The sequence below is a fragment of the Emys orbicularis genome, chromosome 2, assembly GCF_028017835.1.
Source record: "Emys orbicularis isolate rEmyOrb1 chromosome 2, rEmyOrb1.hap1, whole genome shotgun sequence".
Lineage (NCBI taxonomy): Eukaryota > Metazoa > Chordata > Testudines > Emydidae > Emys > Emys orbicularis.
In genome coordinates, this window is record NC_088684.1 from 168,973,822 (window position 1) to 168,995,039 (window position 21,218).

Genomic DNA, 21,218 nt, shown 5'->3' on the forward strand with positions numbered 1-21,218 from the left:
GGGGAAAAAGCCTCCACATTTTTTGAATAGCCATGAAAGTACTTTAATGTGGCTACCTAAGTTTAGTATTTTTAAATACAGTAGTTCATTTTGTGTGTGCAGTCAGTAATGATAGAAGAACAAGCCTAAACTCTAAGAGGAAGTTTTTTTTTTCTTTCAACAGTCAGCTGTGGTAGCACTAAATTGTTTTCATCTTACACATACACCAAATGTCCCTTTTACTACCACTTTTACTACTCTCAGCAATTAAATTTCCAGTTAGTAGCAAAATGTGCAGAATTATGGGGTTAGGTTCAAGGGAGATCCAGGGTACAGGTCTGATAGGCAAACTTGCTCTAGAATAAAAGTTGTGTGTATAATACTCTTGTCTTCTACTATGAAAGATACAGACATGGATTGGGATGGATTTAATCTTTTTAACATCTGATTTCTCTTGCTTACCTAGGTTGGTATTCTGAAAAAGATGTTTTTAAAACCTTTTACATATCCACTACCCGAAACAAGGTTTCTTCATGCAGGCAGAAGTGTATATAAACTTAAAATCAGATATGGCAACTTCCTCAGGTAAGCAAGTTTCTTATTCCTAGGTATGAACCAAACCCATACTTTCACCCCACAACAGCATGAGGCTACAGTAAAAATGTATTGTACTGCTATCTCAAAATGAGGATTTTGGGAGATTCTTCATTTACTAAGCACTAGCACCACTTCTGAAGGTTCCAAACTGCAACAGTTCTATTTTTGGTCATGTAGGACTGGATATTTCAGCTTCAAAGTTCATTAACACCAGACTGAGCATTGGCCAGAGGGAGTCACCTGAGACTATGAAATGGTCTTCATGCTCTCTCTTCCAGACGAGTTGAGGACACTGCCCTTTTATTATTATTGGTGGAACTCGTACCTATTACTGTAGTTAAAATTGCCTAACACTTTCCATTATAAGGCCTTGTTTTCAGTTGCTTATAATTTTGCTAAACTTTAAATGTTTTGTCTGAAACTTTCCTGTTGAGTATCTGCCTCAGACTTTTTTTGCAATTTTCATCTAAAATAGTTCAGCTATTTACAAGAATGAAGTTAAGGAAAAATATGTTCTTCTTCGAGTGATTGTTCATGTCCATTGCAAGCAGGTGTGTGCGCACTGCGTGCGCGCTGCGTGCACGCCAGCTGGAAGATTTTACTATAGCAGCGTCCGTAGGGTTGGCTTCGGCGCCCCCTGGAGTGGCGCCTTCATGGCGCTGTATATAGGGGCCAGCCGACCCTCCACCCCCTCAGTTCCTTCTTACCGCCGGTGATGGCTAGCTGGAACTTTGCTTGCTCATCAGCAATCGTAGCAGTGTTCCGTCGTTGTTGTAAATAGTTAGTTTGTTGTTAAGAGTTAGCTTAGTTAGTTATTACTTGGGGGGTTTTCCCCAAGTTTTCGTCGCCCCGCTGGGGCATGCCCGGGTCCCCAGGGTTCAAACTCTGCCGGGACTGTAGGAAATTCATGCCGAAGAGTGACCCGCACTCTTCGTGCTTGAGGTGCCTAGGCGAGAGCTACCAAAAAGACAGGTGCAGTATCTGCAGGGCTTTTCGCCCCAGGACTCTCAAAGATAGAGAGCAGAGACTTAAAGTCCTCCTAATGGAGGCGGCCCTGCGGCCACAATCAGATCCTGGGCCTACTGAGAAGGAACCGAGCACTTCATCCTCAGTGCGCAGTGCTCCGGCACCGGAGATGAATCGTGAGGCCAAGGCCACCAAACCCCGGCACCGGAGAGAGTCGGCGCACAAGAAACCATCCTCTATGAGACACCGTTCCCCATCGCCAGTGCCGGTTAAAAAGAACAGGCCGGTGAGGGATCGTTCTCCACACCGGGACTCTAAAGGGCCGGCGCCGTCCACGTCTACTACAGGACAATTCGCGCCACAGACCCATCCGGCCATCCCGTTGACTCCCGCCCCGGAGAGGGTATGGTCGAGTCCGGAAAAGCCTAGATCCCCGGACACGATGGAGGAAGTGCGCCTCCCATCGACGCCGGAGGCGTTCGAGGCCGCCTCAGACCTCTTGAACCTCCCGGTGCCGGCGTCGCTGCACCGGTGCAGAGAACCTCCGGCTACCGCTCGGCCCCATTATCAATCTAGGGGTAAACCGGCATTGCTCTCGCCGCGCTTCCCGCGCCGCGCCACTCTAGCGGCACCGGTGCAGACAGCACCCTCTACGGCGACAGTGGGTACCGTGCCTCCTATGTCCTCCTACTCGGAAACTTCGGACTCGGAGGCGGACTCGTACCGCTCTAACAGATCGAGAAGTAGGCAATCGTCCTCGCGTACGAGTGCCCAGCCATACCCACCACAGTGGCAGCAGCAGCAGTGGCAACCGCCCCCCCAGTGGCCGTTCTGGACGCCGTGGGCCTACCACCAGTCAGTGGGTCAGGCGTACAGACCCCGCTCATGAGCTGTATCTGTCTCTTCGACGTCCGCGGTACCGCCGCTAATGCCACCACCACCGGCACCGCTGTCTGACAGGAGTGTGCCACAAAGGGACACGGCACTGCCTAGCCAGACAACGGCACCAACGGGGACCTTGCTCCCAACACCGCAGGCACCGCCCAGCACGCCTTGTCGCTCGGTGTCGACCCCGGTACCGGCCGCGGTGCCGCATCCCAAGTCTGCACCGGCCGCGCAGCCTGAGTACCGTGTGCCGCAGGCCCTCGTAGAGGGAGAGGGGGTAGATGAAGGCCCTCTTCAAGGGATCTCTTCCTCCTCATCTCCGGACGAGGCAGTAGGGGAACTTCAGCGGCACCGGCCCTGGAGGACAATAGGATCCTCCAACAACTGCTTACTCGAGCAGCCCAAAGCCTCTCGATCCAGACTGAGGAGATCGAGGTGGACACAGATCCGGTGTTTGATATCCTGACCCCGTCAGGCCCATCCAGGGTAGCCCTACCTCTCATAAAGACCATTACGGACACAACCCGCACCTTGTGGCAAACCCCTGCCTCATTGGCCCCTACGGCCAAAAGGACTGAGAGGCGATATTTCGTTCCAACCAAGGGCTATGAACATCTTTATACACACCCTCCCCCGGACTCCCTAGTGGTGGATGCCGCCAACCAGAGGGAACGCCAGGGTTTTCAGGGGGCTACGCCTAAAAATAGAGAGGCCAAAAAGTTGGACCTGTTCGGGCGCAAGGTTTATTCAACGGGGGGCCTGCAGTTGCGCATTGCCAATCAGCAAGCCATAGTGAGCCGGTATGGACACAACACATGCTCGGCTTTGTCTAGGTTCACGGACCTCCTTCCGCAGGAGTCGCGAACTGAGTTTTCAGCCCTGGTTGAGGAGGGAAGGTTGATTACCCGGGCTTCCCTACAGGCGGCCCTGGACGTGGCCGATTCAGCTTCACGCACGTTGGTGACTGGTCTGGTCATGAGGCGTGGAGCCTGGCTTCAAGTGTCCGGCCTCCCTCACGAGGTCCAACAAACGATCCAGGACCTCCCTTTCGAAGGGCCCACGCTCTTCTCAGAGAAAACCGATAAGAGGCTTCATAGCCTAAAGGACTCACGGACCACTCTCCGTTCACTAGGCCTCCACACCCCTGTCACTCAGCGTAGACAGTTTAGGCCACCGCAGGCCCCTCGGCCGTACCAACCTCAAAATCGAGGGGATGCCTTGCACAGAAGGCCAAGGACGGGCAGGAGGAGGCAACAACAGCAGCCCTTCGGCCAGTCTTCTACCCAACCAAGGCCTACACAGGGGCCTAGACCACCATTTTGATGGCCCGGTCGAGGACGACCTACCGGTCAGAACTCTGGATCCTACCAACCTTACCTTTTCGTCACGTCTGTCCCCCTTCTATCGTGCCTGGGCCCGGATCACGTCTGACGCTTGGGTGCTTCGCACGGTAAAGGAGGGATATTCTATCCAGTTTTCCTCCCTCCCGCCCCACCAGCCCCCCTCCCCGTCCCTCTTCAGGGACCCTTCTCACAAGCAACTTCTACTTCATGAAGTTCAGTCCCTCCTCGCATCAGGGGCAGTAGAGGAGGTTCCTCAGGAGCTACGGGGCAAGGGCTTCTATTCTCGATATTTCCTAATACCGAAAGCGAAAGGGGGCCTCAGACCCATTCTAGACTTGCGCGGTCTCAACAAGTTTGTGAAGAAGCTCAAGTTCCGCATGCTCTCCCTGTCCTTCATCATTCCTTCCATGGATCCAGGAGACTGGTATGCCGCCCTCGACTTAAAGGTCGCATACTTTCATATTGCGATAATCCCTCGGCACAGGCGTTACCTCAGGTTTCTCGTGGGCAACGCTCATCTACAATTTACGGTTCTGCCCTTTGGTCTGTCAGCAGCCCCAAGGGTCTTCACGAAGTGCATGGCAGTTGTGGCTGCCTTCCTACGCAGGCACGGGATCCAGGTGTTTCCCTACCTGGACGATTGGCTCATCAAGGGCAGGTCCAGTGCGCAAGTGGAGGCTCAGGTGGTCTTTGCCAGGCAAACCTTCCTCGAGCTCGGCCTCTTACTCAACGAGGCCAAGTCCACACTATCTCCAACCCAAAAAATCGAATTCATAGGAGCGGTTCTGGACTCGACACACGCCAGAGCATATCTCCCAGAGGCCAGATTCCGGACTATATCCAACATTATTCTTGGCCTCCAACGTTACCCCACCACCACAGCAAGAAGCTGCCTCAAATTACTAGGGCACATGGCAGCATGTACCTACGTGGTGAGACACACCAGACTCAGACTGCGCCCACTCCAGTCTTGGTTGGCATGGGTTTATCGGCCAGTCAGGGACTCCCTAGAATCGGTGGTGACGTTACCTCGGCCAGTGCTGGACTCCCTTCAATGGTGGCTCGACCCGCGGGTGGTCTGCACAGGAGTTCCTTTCCTCGACCCCGAGCCCTCCCTCTCCCTGGTAATGGACGCATTGGATCGGGGATGGGGTGCACATCTGGGCGACCTCAGAACCCAAGGCCTTTGGTCACGAGAGGATCTTTCGCTCCACATCAATGTCAGGGAATTACGAGCTGTGCACCTCGCATGCATAGCCTTCAAATCCCAGCTGGCAGGCAGGTGCGTTTCTGTCCTCACGGACAATGCTCCAACGATGTTCTATATCAACAAACAGGGTGGTGCTCGCTCCTCTCCCCTTTGCCGGGAAGCCCTCGCATTATGGGACTTTTGCGTACAGAACGTAATTCACCTGACAGCATCCTACCTCCCGGGGGCACAAAACAGGCTCGTGGACGCACTCAGCCGCTCATTCCAGGGTCACGAGTGGTCTATCCGCTGGGATATAGTTCTCTCAATTTTCCGGCTCTGGGGTCATCCCCATGTGGATCTGTTTGCCTCCACCGAGAACAGGAAGTGTCACCAATTCTGCTCCCTCAGGGGACGCAGTCCGGGGTCCCTAACAGACGCCTTTCTCCTCTCTTGGACAGATGGGCTATTTTACGCCTTTCCCCCGATTCCCATGATTCACAGAGTAATCCTCAAGGCCCGCAGAGATCACGCTCGGCTCATCCTGATAGCGCCGGCGTGGCCGCGCCAGCACTGGTACACGTCTCTCCTGCACATGTCTATGCGGGTGCCACTCAGGTTGCCCCTACTGCTGGACTTGATCACACAGGATCGCGGTCGCCTGCTTCACCCGAACCTGGAGTCGCTCCACCTTACAGCCTGGATGCTCCATGGCTAAACCCGGTGGAGTTGCAATGCTCTCATCAGGTCAGGCAGGTCCTTCTGGGTAGCAGGAAGCCCTCTACAAGGACCACGTACTTGGCCAAGTGGAAGCGCTTCTTCCTCTGGGCCACACAACGGGGCCAGGCTCCCTCGCTCACCCCGGTCCCCCTCATATTGGACTATTTGCTGCATCTGAGGCACCTGGGACTGACTCTGTCGTCAGTTCGAGTATACCTTGCTGCAATCTTGGCGTTCCACCCGGGAGAGGGGGGTACCTCAGTGTTTGCGAACCCACTCGTTACGCGGTTCCTTAAGGGCCTTGACAGACTGTTCCCACACATCCTGTCCCCGCTTGGGACCTCAATTTGGTCCTGTCCGTCCTCACAGGGCCCCCCTTCGAGCCGCTGGCTTCGTGCTCGCTGTTATATCTTTCATATAAGGTCGCGTTCTTGGTGGCTATCACATCAGCCCGGAGGGTGTCAGAACTCAGAGCTCTAACATCTGAACCCCCGTACACCGTCTTCCACAAGGACAAGGTCCAACTCAGGCCGCACCCAGCGTTCCTGCCTAAGGTGGTTTCCCCATTTCACATGGGTCAAGACATTTTTCTCCCGGTCTTTTATCCGAAACCACACTCCTCTGCGAGGGAGCGTAGGCTGCATTCCCTCGACGTTCGCAGGGCTCTCGCTTTCTATATCGAAAGGACAAGGTCCTTCAGGAAGTCAACCCAACTTTTCGTTGCGGTGGCCGACAGGATAAAAGGGCTCCCGATCACGTCACAGCAAATTTCGGCCCGGATCAGAACCTGCATCCGGGAGTGCTACTGTCGGGCCAATATACTAGCCCCGCCTATCACGGCCCACTCCACAAGAGCGCAGGCCTCTTCCGCTGCATTCCTGGCCCAGGTCCCGACATAGGAAATTTGTAGAGCGGCCACCTGGTCCTCAATCCACACCTTTACGGCGCACTACGCCATCACACACCAGGCCAGAGATGATGCTGCCTTTGGCCGCGCAGTCCTCCAGTCTGCAGTAACCTCCGACCCCACCGCCTAGATTCGGGCTTGTGAGTCACCTGCTTGGAATGGACATGAACAATCACTCGAAAAAACGGTTACTCACCTTCTCGTAACTGTTGTTCTTTGAGATGTGTTGTTCATGTCCATTCCAATACCCACCCTCCTACCCCTCTGTCGGAGTATCGGCAAGAAGGAACTGAGGGGGTGGAGGGTCGGCTGGCCCCTATATACAGCGCCATGAAGGCGCCACTCCAGGGGGCGCCGAAGCCGACCCTACGGACGCTGCTATAGTAAAATCTTCCGGCTGGCGTGCACACGGCGCGCACACACCTGCTTGGAATGGACATGAACAACACATCTCGAAGAACAACAGTTACGAGAAGGTGAGTAACCGTTTTTTAATTCATGTTAAAATATTCTTACAAATGTTTAACTGAAAAGCTCTAGTGCCTCCATGGTTTGGAGCAGGGATTTGATAGGTTGCCCTAGTGTTAAGGATGTGCCTTTTGCTATCTCTAGATAAGTTACAAGCCTCTGAAAATCTATTGGTACATGCTTAGTAGAGGTTTGCTTGCTATATTGTGAGCCTTATTCCACAGGAGGTTCCATTTGCACTGCATGTGCTCCATCTCCTCACAGCACTATAGAGCTCCCCATAGAGCAACAGCATGCCTCATTCTGGGGCTGCAGGGGCCAAGAAGGACTTTTTCTGTAATTGCTCCTCTCCACTGACAGATGTTGTTGTGGTGTCAGGCACTGGAACTGAGAACAATGAGACTGGCTCTTGGACTCTCAGTGCTTCCTCTGCTGTCACCTAAGCAGCAAGGAGGAGAAATCAGTATATTTTCTTTTAGGGCCTGATCCACAGTACACTCAGGTTAATATGTCTTTCCATTTATGTCAAAGGGCTTGGGATCCGACCCTTTCTAAATTGGGATTTTAAAAATGTATTATACTTGTTATGTATTATTTATTTATTTATATCTACATTCACTTCCCTTCTAAACCAGGTTGTTTTTTTAGCCAGCAGGGCATTCTTCCTCAGTTGTGAGTATATAGCTTTTTGGGCATCCAGTAAGGTGTTCTTAAATGATTTGCAATTATCATTCAAATTTTTATGATTAAATTCTTCCTCCCACCTGATTTGGCTCATAATTGTTTTCAGCTTTGTGAAATTGGTCTTATTAAAGCACTAAGTATATGTATTACTGGTATGGACTTTATTCTGATTGCACATGATAAATGTGATCAAGTCATGATCACTTGTACCTAAGCTACTATTAATTTTTAGTTCTCTGATCAGTTCCTCTTTGTCTGTTAGGATGAGGTCTAATAAAGAATTCACTTGTGTTGGCTGCAACATGTTTTGAGTTAGGAAATTATCTATAATGTTTAGAAATTCCAAGGATGTTTTTAGTACTGGCAACATGAGACCTCCAGCATATGTCACTCAAGCTGAAGTTCCCCCATTATCACACTGCTTCCCCCACCTAAAACTACATATAGGTGCATAATGAGGTAGTTATCCTATTCCCTAGTGTGATTTGGTGGTTTATAGCAGACACCAACTAATGGCCTATCTTGTGCTTTATCTGTTAGGATATTAATCTATAAGCATTTTAAGATAATTTTCATCTGAGTTATCAATCAACTTCATGATCACCTAAGAACATTAGTGAAAATATGACTCAGACTTTTCGGACCTATGATCTCATGCACCTATGTGATGCTGTTTGGCTTTTTTCTCCTGTGTTCTATGGAAAGGTGGTTGAAATCAGTGTATCTACCCAGCAAGCAGCACATGGACATGTTGGTCACGGTCCCACAAAAAGTCCTGACCTCATTAAACTGATGGAAAGACCCTCTTAAAGTGCGCACCTCTTCCTACCAACATTCTGGTGACGGATACCTCCAGTCAGGGATCAGGGCTTATCTAGATTACCTTCAAATTCAGGGCCTATGGTTCTCTGAAGAGGCTTGCCTCCCCATAAAGGTCATAGTGCTCAGAGCCATCTGCCTGACATGCAAAAGATTCCTGCCTCTTCTCCAGCAATCCGCAGCACATGTGCTGACAGACAACACCACAGCTAGCAAGGTCATCTCCATTCTCTCAGGAAGCCATGTGACTATTGAATTGGTGCATTCCAAAGCAAATCATACCAGTTGCTTTGCACCTTCTCTTCCTTATAAACACCTAAGCTGATCAACTCACCAGGCACTTCTTAGTCAACCAGGAGTGGTCTATCAAACAATCAAACCTTCAGAACATCTTTTGCAAGTGAGGATGCCCAGAAATAGACTTGTACCACAGACCAGAACAAGAAGTGTCAACATTCTGTTCCTGAGAGAGTGCAAGCCCAGGCTTCCTGATAAATGCCTTTTTCATTCCTTGGATATCAGGGTTGGTGTATGCCTTTCCACTGATCTCCATGATGCCGAGGGTTCTGAGGAAATAGAGATAAGATGCAGGATAGGCGATTATGATAACCACAATATAGGCCAACCAGTTCTGGTATTGGGATCTGAAAAACCTTTCAGCACAGCCCTCCATCACCCTACTAGTTCTGCCTGACAGTCTCCCAGAACAACAGTTGGATCTTGCATCAGGACCCAGCTTCCTTACAACTGAAAGACTGGATACTGTCTGGATGACATAAACTAAAAGAAGCTGTTCAGATTAAGTTTGGAACATTCTGCTCCAAAACAAGAAACCCTGAACCAGACTGACTTATAAAGCTAAGCTGGAAGAGGTATTCTATTTAAGCATTTCAATACTTTCCCTTGACATCAAACAATCTCCCTTTGAGACCTTAGCAACATGTTCCCTAATCATCTGTCTATACCACCTATCAATGAATAATGCTTTTTAGTAGCCATTGCATCAGCTAGAATGATAGGGCAGATGCAGGCCCTCATAGCCCTTTATACAGCGTTTTGTAAAGACAGGGTTACTCTCAGGACACATTCCAAAGTTGTTTTAACATTTCAAATGAACTAATCCATCAATCTCCCAGTTTTCTCCCCAAAACTCACTCAACAGCAAGGGAAACTAAACTTCGTACACTTGATTTAGTAAGGGCATTGTCAGACAACTTTATCAGGCCAAAATCATTCAGGAACACACCTAGATTTTTCATGGCCTTTGCTGATAGAGCGAAGGGTCAAGCAGTATTATCTCAGAGGTTATCAAAGAGGGTCTCTACCTGTATAAGAACATGCTACAAGCTAGTCAGAATAGATCCGGTTAGCCACATTAGAGCTCATTCCACTAGAGCACAGGTAGCCTCTGTTGCCTGTTTGAAAAATGCCCATGTCTGAAATCTGCTGGGTAGCTACATGTATTTCAGTCCATACCTTTACAAGACAATGTTCCTTGGCAGAAGCTTCCAGATTGGATGCCTCCTTTGGTATGACTGTCCTGCAGGCATTGTTTAAGTAGGACTCCTAGAACCCACCTGCAAGCAAACAGATAACTGTTAGACAACAAGAGTGGAATCCACGTGGATGGACATTCACTTGAAGAAGAACAAACAGTTACTTATCCTTCAGTAACTGTGGTTCTTTGATATATGTTGATATATGATATATGGGTTCCACGACACCCCTCTCCTTCTCTGCTACTTCGGAGTCCTACTTCTCTCAGATTCTGTGTTGGCAAAGGAACTGAGGGATGGTTGGACCCACCCTGAATTTTTTCCCCTCAGTTGGGGAGGGGTTGCGGTCCCAGTTGACATTAGTGGCCAAAAAAAAGCCGACCTTGTGTGCATTGGGTGCAGTCACGCCAAGAGTGAAATCCTTGAGAACAACGCATTTTGAAGAACCAGAGTTACTGTGAGGTAAATAACTGTTCTTTCACCTTTTAAGAATTCATTTGTATCTGCTTAGTATTTTCCATGTGAAATCAGATTCCTCTGAGACATTTTATCAGTATGGAAATAATTAGTGCTTGAAGCTCCATCTTGTCTTTCATTTTGTGAGGCTAAATATATTTTTTGTTTGTTTCACGGCAGTGATGATATAGACAATAATGAAAGTACTGCCAAGGAACTAGAGGTAGGTTATCTAAATTTTACACTGGGTGCTCCTCTCAATAAATATTTTGTTCATTACGGGGTAATAGTATTCTGACAAATGAAATATTCCCAGAGAAAAACACTTTTTTGATCTGCAGATTGAGGTTGACAACAAATATATTACCAGTTAAGAAACTTAAGATACTGTAGTTTTCATCCAAACCACAAATGTGAGCCTGTAAATGCAAAGTTTTAAGGTTCCACCTTAAATATAGAAATACACCTAAAAAATACATCTAAAAAATAGAAATTGTCATGTTCATGGAGCTAGCTGCACCTCTCTTCCCTTTCTGGTCTTTCTCAGTGAACCCACCTCAGATTCTGGGCCTCTTTTGGGGTGGAATCTCAGTTGTTTTACTCTTTGATCAGGAACTGGTTGCGCTATTCTGTGTATATCAGCTGCTTATCATCCTGCAGGTCTGATGGGCTTTTGGGCATCTTCAGGAACCTGTGACCAGTAATATTTACCAACAGACTCGTAAAACAAAAATGTCCCCACACTGTTAAAATTACGTCAACAGTAGAAAGTTGCATATACTGTTAATATTTAATATTTCTCCCTAATTTTTTTAATCTTTCAGGAAGCCATTCGAGTAATCATTGGAAATCTTGATAATTTACATCCATTTGCTACAGAACGCTTGACTATATTTCCATGTATCCTTTGCTCAGTGTCAAAAATAAATAAATTCAGTGAGCCAATCTGTGGGAAATTGTTTATATTATCGCTATGTGGAATTTATGGGCCAGATCCTAAGCTGGCATAAATGAATGTTGAAGTCAATGGATCTATGCAGTTTACATCAGCTGAAGATCTGTCCCTATGTTTGTCTTCAGTTGCAGAATTATTATTTGAGTGCACACAGTGCTTTTCAATCTTTTTCTAGGGTGGTGGCCCCTTATTTGAAATCAATAATTTTTATAACTCTTTACATTTTAAAGTAAAAACATACCATGTAACAGTAAGCTTGTATAATGCAACCTTTACTAATACATTTGACCTCACAAACTTTTAAGGTTTTGGCCACCTAAAGTTATTCTCAAAATTTTATTTTCTTTGTTTTAGAATTATAATGAAAACTTCCATTACCTTTTGTGATCTCACTGGGGGGAGAGGATGTCAGGCCATGACCCCAATGATTGAGAAACACTGGAATGCACAAAAGTAAATATTAGCAACACCTGAAATTGCAGTGTTCTTTGAGTATTTATCCATATGGTTTCTGCTTCTGTTGTGCCTCTGCTCCATGCATGTGAGGTTGAATTTTCTTGACCAGCAGCTTTGGTTGAGGCCTCACCTGTGCTTTGCACTACCTTGTACCTTTCTTTGGAGGGCGTAAAAGGCAGAGCAACCCTCAGTTTCTTCTTACCACCCATGGCAGGGAGATGGAATTTCTATAGTTTCATAGAGTTTAGGGCCAGAAGGGATCATCAAATCATCTAATCTGACCTGCATATCATTGGGTGGAATTTAATGCCCTAACACTCTTATGCGGAGCCCAATGTCTTTAGTTTAACTAAAGCATTTCGGTCCTCAGGTAGTGCCATATGCCAGATGTTCTGCCTTGGCCTGGTTTGAGGACTCAAATCTGGGCCCCACCTACCTCCAGCTGCAAAAACAAAACAAAACAAAAACTTATACTCACATAGAAATTTGCATATACTGTTAATATTTTAATATCCCTCCCTATTTTTTTAAATCTTTTAGAAAGCCATTCGAATAATTATTGGAAATCTTGATAATTTACATCTGTTTGCTACAGAACACTTTACTATATTTCCTTTGCTTGGTGTCAAAATAAATTCAGTGAGCCCATGTATGGGAGCTTGTTTAATTTATATTATTGGTATGTGGAATTTATGGGCCAGATTCTCAGCTGGCATAAATCAATATTGAAGTCAAGAGAGCTATGCAGCTTACATCAGCTGAGGATCTCTCCCTATGTTTGGCTTCTGTTGCAGAATTTTTATTTGAGAATTTAATCTTATAAAGAGACTTTCCTAGCGGGGAGTGGTTCCTCTGCGCCCCCTGTTACTTGCTGCGGCCCTCCCCGGGGCCACCCCACCTCACCTCCGTTCCGCCTCCTCCCACGAGTGCGCCGCAGCTCCGCTTCTCCCCCCTCCCTCCCAGGCTTGCCGCGGACTGGCGCGGCAAGCCTGGGAGGGAGGAGAAGCGGAGCTGAGCGGCGTGCTTGTGGGAGGAGGAGGAGGCGGCGGAGCGGAGGTGAGCTGGGGTGGGGAGCGGTTCCTCTGTGCGCCCCCCCTTACTTGCCAAACAGCTGATTGGCGCAGCAAGCCTGGGAGGGAGAAGCGGAGCTGCGGCATGCTTGTGGGAGGAGACGGAGCGGAGGTGAGCTGGGGCAGGGGGGCCCCGGGGAGGGCCACAGCAAGTAATGGGCGGGCGCAGAGGAACCGCTTGCGGTAACACGAATTCGGATATAACGAGGTAAAGCAGCCCCGTCCCCCGGAGCGCTGCTTTACCGCGTTATATCTGAATTCGCGTTATATCGGACCGCATTATATCGGGGTAGAGGTGTACCAATACAAGATTCTACTGTTTGGACTTTTCATGGACCAAGAATGTTTACCAAATATCTAGCATAATGTGGCAGCTCATCTAAGAAGAAAAGGACAGTACATTTATCCATATCACAATGATTGGCTGACCCCAGGCAAATCTCTTCGACAAATAACTGACTGAATAAACAAAATTCTTGACCTACTTACCACCCAGGGACGCAAAGTAAACTGTGAAAAATCCTGTTTTACCCCGGCTCATACAGTGGAGTTAATAGGGGCTGTTGTGTGTTCAGATTTAATAAGTCATGATGTCAAACAACTAACTCAGTTAAAGTTTTGTTTAAGTAAAACAGTTAAGCAAAACTTAATAGAGAAAATAAACATACATACCAACTCTGTAACTGGAGAAATAATGGAAGTTTTACTTTAGTTCACTTCTGACTAACTTCCTTTATCTCACCTCTTATATGTTAGTTTAGAAAAAAGAAAAAATCCTTTCTCATGCTTGATCTTATTTTGAATCAATAAACCAATAATATTTATAACTAATTTATCCCTACTGGGACAGTGCATGAGCACAATTAGATCTTAATGCTTAGACATTAATCTATATATTAATGTTTTGCTGTTACATTGATTACAGAACACACCTCCTAAACCACATGTTCCTTGTCCATAAATATTTGTAATTGATAAAATTAGTAATTGACAAAATGAACAACCTTTATGAATTTTATCCATGACAACATGCATCTATAATAACAGGCATCCCTTTATATGCTATATGTGTTTACAGATAAGAGTTAAAAATGATCTATTGACCATGAAACTCTTTTCATGATATCTGGTTTACATAATAAGCTAAAAGCATTTTTTGATAGCTTATCTTATTAATCACAGAAAAAACCTGCCCCATATCAGTTACAAGTGGTCCCTATTTGGGCTAGGTCAGCTAAGACAGAGTAAAAGCAAAATGGTTAATTAAGTACAGTCTTACTGATTGATTACAGACATTATTTTCCTGATCATTAGTTTAACACAAAACACTATGATCAGCTAACATTCATCTTATATACAAAGAATTATAAACACAGGACATTTGGGACTTTGGCTTACCTACAAAGGATTATGATAGTTTGGTTCATAGAATCATAGAATATCAGGGTTGGAAGGGACCTCAGGAGGTCATCTAGTCCAACCCCCTGCTCAAAGCAGGACCAATCCCCAGACAGATTTTTGCCCCAGATCCCTAAATGGCCCCATCAAGGATTGAACTCACAACCCTGGGTTTAGCAGGCCAATGCTCAAACCACTGGGCATTCTTGAACTGAAAATCAGTGAAAGCATAACATCCATAGGATTGATTCTGAAATATGGTGGACCTCATCATAAAATTACAGTCACCTGAGGACTTCAGCAAGAGAGTGTCTCAGGTTTCTAGAGCATGTTACCTCCCATATTTCTGTGACTATACATCCCAGACTTTACATTCACCCTTTTTAGGGATGATTCAAGTCAGTTTATTAACCCAGCAAGCACGATCTGGACTTGTAGGTGTCAGTTCCTCAGGAAATTCTATCCTTGCTACACTGGTGGATGGACCCAGAGCAAGTTTGCAAAGGGATAGCTTTCTTCACTCTTTCCTACCAAAATCTTGGTGAGGGTTGTGTCCAAGCAAGGTTGTGGGGCTCACTTAGAGCACGTTCAGACACAAGACATTTGGTGCTCATGAGACTATTCCTTTCAAGTAAATGTTCTGGAGATCAAAGGCCATCTGCTGAGCATGCAAAGTATTCCTGTTTCTTCAAGGATCAACTGTTCAAATCATGACAGACGATACTACTGCCATGTGTTATATCAATAGGCAAGGAGGAGTAAGATCATCCCCGCTCTGTCAGGAGGTGATTAATCTGTGGAATTGGTGCATACAGTATTCATTTACTCCCATAGCTCTACATCTGCCAGGAACTCAGAATAGCTTAGTATACCATCTCAGCAGGAAGTACTTGAACAATCATGAATAGTCTCGCAAAGATTCAGTCTTCTAAAGAATTGTCCTCAAGTATAGTATCCCTGACATAGGCTTCTTTGTCACCAACTTGAATAAAAAGTAGCAATTGTTTTGTTTAGAGGATGTCTCACCAGGGTTCTCTACTGGATACATTTCTGATGTGAGGGCTGATGTAAGCATTTCCACCAGTTCCATTAATTCCCAAAGTTCTCAGGAAACTAAAATAGGATAAGGCCGCATTAATAATATAGAACTACCATGGGCCAGGCAGTTTTGGTATTCAGACCTAGTATCCTTGTTGATGCAATCTCCAATTGCCCTACCAAACCTGATGGACATCATCTCTCAGAATTGAGGCCAGATCCTGCACCCTGAATCTCCATTTCTGTATCTGACACCCAGAATGTTGGCTGGTTGAATGTTACTGACAGAAGCTGCTCATCTCAAGTGCAGGACACTTTGATACAAAGCAGAAAAGTGTCTATGAGTCAACTTTTATAAATCTAAGAGGCAAAGGTCCTCTATTTGGGCCATTCACTATCACCTCCTATCTCTCAAATTTTAAATTACTTATTCTTCTGGAAGCAATCTATTCTCTCCATTAGCTCGATTAGAGTCCACTTAGCTGTAATATCAGCCCGCCACCTTTCCTTTCAGGGTTACATTATATTTTCACACCCCCTAGTTTTGGAGGTCTAATTCACATTTTTCATCTAGCTCAAGAACCACCTTTTCCTCCTCCTTAGGATCTTAATGGAGCATCCTTTTGAATCACTACTCCATTAAGATGGCATTCCTGATGGCCATTACCTTTGCTTGGAGGGTGGGTGAAATTCAAGCCACTTACACTGAATTCCACATTGCCCCCCTACAAATCTCTGAGATTGGAACATTCCTCAAGCATGCAAATGTAGCTGCTTGGACTCCAGGTGAGTGGGCTTTAATACAGAGGGTGAAACTGCTTAGCCAACTTATGCAGTCCTTATGCAATTAGGTACTCTCTTAGGTACTGTGACAAAGTTCCTCCCCTATCTTGGTGGGTCCTGCGCTTATTGGCGGATTTTTCTTGTCTCAGAGATTCACCATGTGGGTTGGGGAACAGCCCAGAGACCTTCCCCTTTGGAAGAACCCACAGTCCAGGTCAATTGGGAGGTTTGGGGGGAACCCGGGCCCGCCCTCTACTCCGGGTTCCAGCCCAGGGCCCTGTGGACTACAGCTGTCTATAGTGCCTCCTGTAACAGCTGCATGACAGCTACAACTCCCTGGGCTACTTCCCCATGGCCTCCTCCAAACACCTTCCTTATTCTCACCACAGGACCTTCCTCCTGGTGTCTGATAACGCTTGTGCTCCTCAGTCCTCCAGCAGCACACCCTCTCACTCTCAGCTCCTTGCACCTCTTGCTCCCAGCTCCTCACACTCGCACCACAAACTGAAGTGAGCTCCTTTTAAAACCCAGGTGCCCTGATTAGCCTGCCTTAATTGATTCTAGCAGCTTCTTCTTAATTGGCTCCAGGTGTCCTAATTAGCCTGCCTGCCTTAACTGGTTCTAGCAGGTTCCTGATTACTCTAGTGCAGCCCCTGCTCTGGTCACTCAGGGAACAGAAAACTACTCATCCAGTGACCAGTATATTTGTCCTCTACCAGACTCCTGTACCCCACTGGTCTGGGTCTGTCACAGTACTCACTGCTCCATGGTTCGGGTTGCTAGATCTGACTTCTAGCTAATCACCAGGTGTGTGATCCACATGAACAAATACTTGAAGACCAGTTCCTCAACTTAAAGTAAAGTGGTTCTTTTAGATGTTTTGTCCATCTGGATCCCATGACCCTACCTCCTTCGTCACTACTACAGAGTCCTATATAGCATGGAGAGTCTGTGCTGGTGAAGTAACTAAGTGATGTTTAGGCCCGGTGCCTTTTTCGCCTTGGGCTGGGGAGGTATGTGGACACTTCTGGCTAAAATCCCATCTCGCATGACTGGGGCACATGCACAACCAGAGCAGGATCCACATGGACAAACATCTTGAAGAACCAGTTGTTATAAGATAAATAACTATTTTTAATCACATTTTGAACAAGTCAATTCTGTACATTTGATAGTGTACTTATGAAAGGTACTTTAATTAAAAATGTAAATGTGTTACTTTCAATGAAGAACATTCAAGGGTTTATTCCGATTGTCTTCATGGAGGTGCCGGGTATATTACTTTGAGTGAGGATTTTAGGACTAGGGCCTAGTAAAGAAGCTGCTTGAATCTGGGGTGAAAACACAAACCACTGATAAAAAAATGTTGATCGTATAGAATTTTTCTTATAAATAAACAGATAAGTTAACGTACAAGAGTATGGTACATATGTTTATATAGGTTTATAAAGGTACACTTTTGAAGCAGTGAATGGAAATTTAGCCACATGATTTTTATTCATCTTATATCATTTTAATGTTACATTTTAAAGCCTTAACTCCACTATCCAGATTTAAGTAAATGGGAGAGAGTATCAAAATTGAGATTCAAACATGGGGATACATTTCTTGCTCCATATCCTCATGTTTGCACTATGTATGTTGAACTCAATTCATTTCAGCAAAGTATATTTGTTGGTAAGTTTGTAAGGTTATGGTTAAAGAAATACTGAAAAGAAATGTATACTATTATAGCATGACACAATTGTCACATGTGAAACCAACTGACTTTTCCTATTCTAAGGTGGCTTTCCCATGAAATACTAGTTGAGACAGTTGCTGCTTTTTCCTGACCTTGCCTTCCACCTAGCCACTGTGTAGGAGTTGGGTGTCTAGGTGTATAACAGTTTACTCCTGAGGGTGTTCTGCACCAAAAAATTAAAATTCTGTGCACAATATTTTAAAATTCTGCAAATTTTATTTGTCAAAGAAATATGGAGGCTCCAGCATGGCATTGGGGAGCACAAGCCACTGGCTGCACAGAGGTGGGAGATCACTGTGTAGCTACCCCTCCCCCCCAACATGGACTCAGTGAGGAGGCTGCACCCAACCCTGACACAGTGCAAGGATGGGGCCTACCCCAGAAGCACTCCAGGGTCCTGCCCCTCCGTGCCAGGTGCACCAGGTAGGCTCAGCAAGGCAGGATCCAAATGTGGAGGGGCTTAGTGTGGGGGGATCCAGGTGTGGGTTGCGAGGGTTCTTTGTGGGGCAATCTGGGTGCAGGCACCTTAGTGGGGGATCTGGGTGCAGAGGGAATCTGGATGCACAGGGGGTTGGAGGGTTCTGGGTGCAATGGTAATGGGACTCTGGGGGTGGGGATCCAGGTGCAACTGGTTGGGGCTTGGTGGGGTGGGGATCTGGGTGCAGATGGCTGGTCCAGGTGCAGGGGGAGTGGGGCTCATCGGGGGGGCGGGGTTCTGAGTGTGGGGGGATGAGGCTCAGCAGGAGCCCTCACACCCCTCCCCCGTACTCTAACTCCTGCCCCAGCCCTGATCCCCCTCCCACCCTCCGAACCCCTCGGTCCCAGCCTGGAGCCCCAGCCTGCACCCCAAACCCTTCATCCCCAGCCCCACTCCAGGGCCCTCACCCCCCCCGTATCCCAACCTGGAGCCCCCTCCCATAGCGTGAACTCCTCATTTCTAGCCCCATCCCAGAGTCCGTACCACCAGCCGGAGCCCTCACCCCCTCCCACACTTCTACCTCCAATTTCGTGAGCATTCATGGTCCGCCATACAATTTCCATACCCCGATGTGGCCCTCAGACCAAAAAGTTTGCCCACCCCTGCTTTATCGGCTAGAGTTCTAATTCCAAAAGACTGCTTTCACCCAAACAGACTATATGCCAATTTCTCAGTTTCAGCATGTAGTACGTAAATCCCACATTTACTCTAAATTGCTTGTTTAATTCCATGAAATTAAGCTGTGCTGCAGTAAATATATTTTAAAATTAAGTAATGCAGTTCTTTCCTAAATATTTACTGTATTATATATTACAGGAAAAGAAATAAATATGGATGCTTGTAACTTTGTAAGTAATGTTTTCTTTGAGTTTTATGGTACATGGGCTAGAGAAGGGAATGTAGAAAAACATACTGCTTGGAATTATTACATTGCAACCCTCCGACCCCAACAACTCCATATCTCTCCCCTTTTAGGTCCCAGTCCAACAAGACACTTCAGCATGTGTTTACCTTTAAGCAAATGAGGCCTGATCCAAAACCCATTGTCTTCAATGGTCTGATATTCCAGGTTGTAATCCAGACCAGTGCGGGGCTGGGTTGCCCCTGCTCTGCAACCTCGGGCGCCTCACAATGCTTTGCTCTTGTAGCTTCCAGCTTGGGTTGCTCACAGTCAGCCTGCCAGCAAGTCACACCCTGAGTGTCTGTGTATAGCCACTGCCCTGGTCCAGCAACTCTGACTCCAGCAGCTTGTCAGCAGCACACCATCCACACTCTGGCTTCCAGCAGCTTTGGTTGCTACTTGCAAGTTGACTGCAACATACTCCTAGAACCAATTTCCCCTCCCCTCCAAAATGTATGTTTTGCACTGTCCAGCCCTATCTTGGACAGTTCAGGTATTTGAGGTCTGTTGCCCCTCTGTATCTAACAGTTTGCTACTTTAAATGTAGTTACCCATGCAATTCAGTGTAGACACACCATGGGATTATTTTTGATTAAAGAATAAAACAAGTTTATTTAACTACAAAGATATGGGTTTTTAATGAGTACAAGTATAAGGCACTAAAGCCAGAAATATTTGCAAGAGAAATAAAGATAAAATGCTTTTTAGTACTAATACTTAAACTAGATTTGATTCAAGGTGCAGTCCCTTACCATATGCTCCCAGTAACTTTGCTGACTAAATTCTCAGGCCAGGATCTGCTCCCAAAGTCCAACGGCTGTTTCTTTTGTTGTTTTAGGTGAAAAAGAGAGAGGTGGATAGGGAGAGTTACATTGGGGTGTTTTTGCTCTTCCCTGTTATAGTCCAGTCCCCTTTTGACATGCATTTTCCTGAGGGTTACCCCCTAGATACACTTCATTCCTGCTGTGAGGACAGAGACAAGGAGACTAGTGGTGAAAGAGGTTCCATGCTGTTGTTTGCTAAAATGCAGATCCGTTTGTTCCTGCCCCCCTTTTCTTGCCAAAGAATAGCCTCTTGACAGGTGATTGCTCATCAACTTTGACATCTGGCTAGAGGTATAAGCTTGTCCTTTGACTTTGAGAAACTGGTTTACTCAGACTTGTCTGGTAAACACGTCAGACCTAATTTCAGTTTATGTTTATACCTTTACATATAATGTTGCCACATACATTTCACGATGACATTATTGACCAGTGAGTTATTAATTTTAAATGATATCTCACAAGGCAAATTTTGTACAAAGATTACTACACAAGTCCAATATTGACTCTAAATTGATCTGTTAAATGGTTTTCCTCCATGAGTTGAATCTGCCTTTCATTAATATTTTAAAAATAAAGTAATGAAGTTCTTTCCTAAATACTAAGTATGTTGTACATTAGAGGAAAAAATTAAGCTAATTCTGAAGTGCTTTGTAGGAGTAGGGCCTTAGGGACAGATTTTTAAAGGTACGTAGGTGCCTAAAGATGCAGAAACATGCCTAGTGGGATTTTCAGAAGTATTTAGGCACCTAACTCACGTTGAAATCAATGCACATGTGCTTTTGAAAATCCCACTAGGTGCCTATCTGCATCTTTAGGCACCTGAAAGACTTTAAAAGTCAGGCCCTTACTCTTTGTCCCCACCATCTCTAAAATCCCATATCCTAGCAACTCTCTGTGTTAAGCAGATTTGAACATGGTTGTCTGGAGTGTCTTGTCTTTTGTTTGGCTAGAGAGCTTAGTATTTTGTACATTAATGGTTTCTGGGTTTTCATCATGTATTATATTTTGAAAGTTCTGTGAAGTAATATTGACGTTCGATGTTTAAATTTAAATTAATATTTCTAT

General features: G+C 46.2%; 1 protein-coding gene across 1 annotated transcript in view; it reads left to right on the plus strand.

Moving 5' to 3' along the window:
* The first annotated feature begins 463 nt into the window (after positions 1 to 463).
* MAJIN (membrane anchored junction protein) overlaps positions 464 to 21,218 on the plus strand; it is a 96,726-nt gene continuing 75,971 nt past the window's right edge. Inside the window, exons 1-6 of the mRNA XM_065400048.1 lie at positions 464 to 564; positions 1,125 to 1,127; positions 10,690 to 10,732; positions 11,334 to 11,409; positions 17,761 to 17,886; positions 19,245 to 19,276. Coding sequence (XP_065256120.1) covers positions 464 to 564; positions 1,125 to 1,127; positions 10,690 to 10,732; positions 11,334 to 11,409; positions 17,761 to 17,886; positions 19,245 to 19,276 — 381 coding nt within the window. The remainder of the gene's footprint in view (positions 565 to 1,124; positions 1,128 to 10,689; positions 10,733 to 11,333; positions 11,410 to 17,760; positions 17,887 to 19,244; positions 19,277 to 21,218) is intronic.